General features: G+C 44.5%; 2 protein-coding genes and 1 non-coding gene across 3 annotated transcripts in view; 2 read left to right on the forward strand and 1 right to left on the reverse strand.

The window, feature by feature from the left end:
* Positions 1–638: 638 nt before the first annotated feature.
* Positions 639–745, reverse strand: LOC112090440. Its single transcript, XR_002901650.1, has one exon. It is a non-coding gene; the product is annotated as a small nucleolar RNA R71 (small nucleolar RNA).
* Positions 746–1,139: 394 nt separating this feature from the next.
* Positions 1,140–2,252, forward strand: LOC112090438. Its single transcript, XM_024161769.1, has 2 exons — positions 1,140–1,700; positions 1,821–2,252. Exons 1-2 carry the CDS (start codon positions 1,140–1,142, stop codon positions 2,250–2,252), a joined length of 993 nt encoding a protein of 330 aa, XP_024017537.1.
* A 72-nt stretch (positions 2,253–2,324) lies between these two features.
* The window catches only part of LOC112090439, a 2,925-nt gene continuing 1,283 nt past the window's right edge, over positions 2,325–3,966 (forward strand). The window contains exon 1 of the mRNA XM_024161770.1: positions 2,325–3,811. Within this exon, the coding sequence (XP_024017538.1) occupies positions 2,325–3,811 (1,487 nt within the window). The remainder of the gene's footprint in view (positions 3,812–3,966) is intronic.

Raw genomic sequence — 3,966 nt, forward strand, 5'->3', positions numbered from 1 at the left:
CACTTGTTTTCATCAGTTTCAGAGGAAAAAAATCAGAGAACTGTGACTGAATACGGCCAGAACTTTTGATCCAGAAATAGTTGCTGGGCCTATAATATACAAAATCGAAGCACTTTTTGAGCTCTACAAACATGGCAGGGCGTAGCCGGCTAACCCAATTTTTTGGGCAAAAATTCACTTGTTTTCATCAGTTTCGGAGGAAAAAAACCAGAAAACTGTGACTGAAGACGCCCATAACTTTTGATCCAGAAATTGTTGCTGGGCCTATAATATACCAAATCAAAGCTCTTTTCGAGCTCTACAAATGTGGTAAGGCGTACGGCCACACCATCATGCATAATGTTCCCCCAAATATGCCGAATTTGGATTTCAAGCCAGGCATGATCCAACTCCTGCCGACCTTTCACGGGTTAGAGAGCGAGAATCCATACGTTCATATTAGGGAGTTTGAAGAAGTAGTGGCCACTTTTCACAACCGAGATGAAGCCGTGGACTCTGTGTGATTGAAATTCTTTCCTTTCTCTTTGAAGGAAAAGGCTAAAAGCTGGTTGTATTCTCTGTGACCTAGGTCTACTGGAAGTTGGGAAGAAATGACGACATCATTTTTCAACAAGTATTTCCCTCACCATAAGACCAATGGTCTGAAGCGACAGATCTCGACCTTTACCCAAAAGGACAATGAAACTCTGTATCAAGTTTGGGAACGGTTCAAGGATTTGTTAAATCAGTGTCCTCACCATGGTTACGAGAGTTGGCGCCTCGTCAGTTATTTCTACAAAGGACTCACGATTCGAGAGTGCCAATTTGTGGAGATGATGTGCAATGGTGAATTTCTCCAAAAGGATCCCGAGGAGGCTTTTGAGTATCTCAACGAGTTAGCCGAAAAAGCCCACACTTGGACCGGACCTAGTGCTACTGACATCACCAATAGGTCCCGACCGGGTGGAATCTATCAATTAAGGCAGGAGGACAACCTCAAAGCCCAAGTCGAATCTTTGACAAGGCAAATCGAGGCCCTCAAAGGCAAAGAAGGTAGAGGAATCCACACGGTCGCAAGGGCAGAGACACATGAGCCATGCTTTGTCTGTGGTATGGTGGAACATCTAGCTAAGGATTGTCTGCTTATGGTGAAATGAGCCATGGTTTATGAGGAGCAATGCAATGCCTTAGGGGCATACAACAAACCCTTCTCTAACACATACAATCCTGGCTGGAGGAACCATCCAAACTTCAGTTGGAGAGATTCCAACCAAGCAGAACCATCAGGAGGACAATGGAGAACTGAGCAACAACCACAACCACCAAAGGCATACTCTGCACCTCAATACAATTCGCATCAGCCAGGGAGTTCTCTTGAGAACACCTTGCAATCTTTCATGGAGGTACAGAGTAAGACGAATCAGAAGTTTGAATCACTGTTCACGCAAATGGTGGAGGAAAGTAAAGAAATGAAAAGTCAAATCACGAAGATGACTGGAGCTTTGGCTGTTCAAGAATGCGGCAGGTTCCCTTCACAAGCTCAGTCAAACCCAAAGGGTCAACATATGGCACAAACCTCATGTCTTGATAATCAAAGTGTTAAGGAGGTGAATGCCATCAGTACTCGTAGTAGTAAGATTATGGAAGAATCGTCAACAAGTGCCACCACTTTGAGTACTAAGGAAGTTGTCCATGAGAAAGATGATCCAACAAATGTTCCGGTAAAGGTGCCTTTTCCCCAAGCTCTACGTCCAACTGGGAAAATACCGGAACACCAAAGTGAGATCTTAGAGCACTTGACTTAAGTGAAGATTAATCTTCCTTTACTTCATGTTATCAAGCAAGTGCCTACTTATGCTAAGGTTATCAAGGATCTGTGCACTATCAAAAGGAAGCACCATGTCAAGAAGACAGTATTCTTGACAGAACAGGTAAGCGCGGTAATCGACCAGAAAACACCGCTCAAGTACAAGGATCCCGGTTGTCCCACAATTTCCTGTCAGATTGGGACACATGAGTTCAGCCAAGCTTTGCTTGATCTAGGAGCGAGTGTTAACCTCATGCCATACTCTGTCTACTCGCAACTTGGTCTTGGAGAAATTAAGCCCACATCCGTGGTTCTGCAGCTGGCTGATGGATCGATCAAGAAACCTCGGGGGATAGTTGAGGATGTTTTGGTTCAAGTTGATAAGTTCTATTACCCCGTTGACTTTCTAGTCTTGGATACTCAATCCGTGGTGAGCATGGAGTCCAAGATTTCCATCATCCTCTAAAGACCTTTCCTTGCTATAGCCAATGCTCTCATCAACTGTAGGAATGGTCTGATGAAGATATCTTTTGGAAACATGACTTTGGAGGTGAATGTTTTTCACATTTCAAAGCAACCACGTGATGATGACGAGTGCCACCAAACATTTCTAATTGACACACTTGTCTCGGAAGAGGTTCAGTTGTGTAGCAATTCTGATGATCTTGACGATTTCCTCTGCATTTATGAATCTAAGAGTTCCGGTCCTTGTGAGTTGGCCAACAATGTCACCATTTTCAAAGACTCACAAGGCAGAGGAACCAAGTTTTGGCAACCACACTTTGAAGAGCTACCTAGAGAAAAAGAAAAGCCAAAACCATCCACCGAAGAGACCCCAAACCTCAAGCTGGCTCAACTGCCTGAGAATCTAAAACATGTCTTCCTGGGAGCTGGTGATACCTTTCCTGTCATTATTTCATCTAAACTTGATGCATTTCAAGAGCAGCGGTTAGTTGACATGCTGCGTGAACACAAATTGGCATTAGGTTGGACGATTGCTGACATTAAGTGTATTAGCCCCTTAATTTGCTCTCATCACATCAATTTGGAAGAAGGGGTTAATCCACGAAGGGATCCCCAAAGAAGACTGAACCCGACAATGAAAGAGGTCGTGAAGAATGAAGTCTTGAAGCTTTTGGATGCAGGAATCATCTATCCAATCGCTGATAGCAAGTGGGTCAGTCCAACTCAGGTGGTGCCTAAGAAATCAGGGGTGACAGTGGTGGAAAATGAGAAAGGGGCTCTTGTTCCCACAAGGACTGTGATGGGTTGGCGAATGTCCATTGACTATCGAAAGCTGAACACCGCCTCCCGCAAGGATCACTTCCCACTTCCATTCGTTGACCAAATCCTAGAACGTGTGGCTGGTCATCCTTACTATTGCTTTCTTGATGGCTACTCAGGCTATTATCAGATCGAGATCGCATTAGAGGATCAGGATAAAACTACATTTACCTGTCCTTTTGGTACTTATGCTTTTAGGCGTATGCCATTTGGGCTGTGTAATGCACCAGCCACCTTCCAGAGGTGCATGATGAGCATTTTTAGCGACATGGTCGAGAAGTGTATGGAAGTGTTCATGGATGATTTGACCGTCTTCGGTGACTCCTTCGACTCGTGCCTTCTCAACTTAGAAGCTGTGCTTAAGAGATGTGAAGAGAAGAGTCTCGTGCTTAACTGGGAGAAGTGTCATTTCATGGTGCCATCTGGCATAGTCTTAGGGCATGTTGTTTCTGAAAGAGGGATTGAGGTTGATCAGTCCAAAATTGAACTTATCTCAAAGTTGCCCACCCCCAAGACTGTCAAAGACATTCGGTCTTTTCTGGGGCATGCTGGTTTTTACAGGAGGTTCATACAAAACTTTTTAGCAATTTCTCGTTCGCTTTGTAACCTCCTGGCTAAAGACGCCGCGATCGATTGGACACAAAAGTGTGAGGATTCTTTCCGAACGCTTGTGGCGAACTTGACTTCCGCCCCCATCATTCAGTCACCAGATTGGAGCTTACCATTGAGATCATGTGTCACGTAAGCGATTATGCTGTGGGGGCCAACCTTGGTCATTGAAGGGAAGGGAAGCCCTTTGTTGTGTATTACACGAGTAGAACTCTAAATAGTGCTCAAATGAATTACTCAACCACTAAGAAAGAGTTGCTCACTGTAGTCTTTGCACTTGACAAGTT

This window comes from Morus notabilis, unplaced genomic scaffold (assembly GCF_000414095.1).
Source record: "Morus notabilis unplaced genomic scaffold, ASM41409v2 Scaffold370, whole genome shotgun sequence".
NCBI lineage: Eukaryota > Viridiplantae > Streptophyta > Magnoliopsida > Rosales > Moraceae > Morus > Morus notabilis.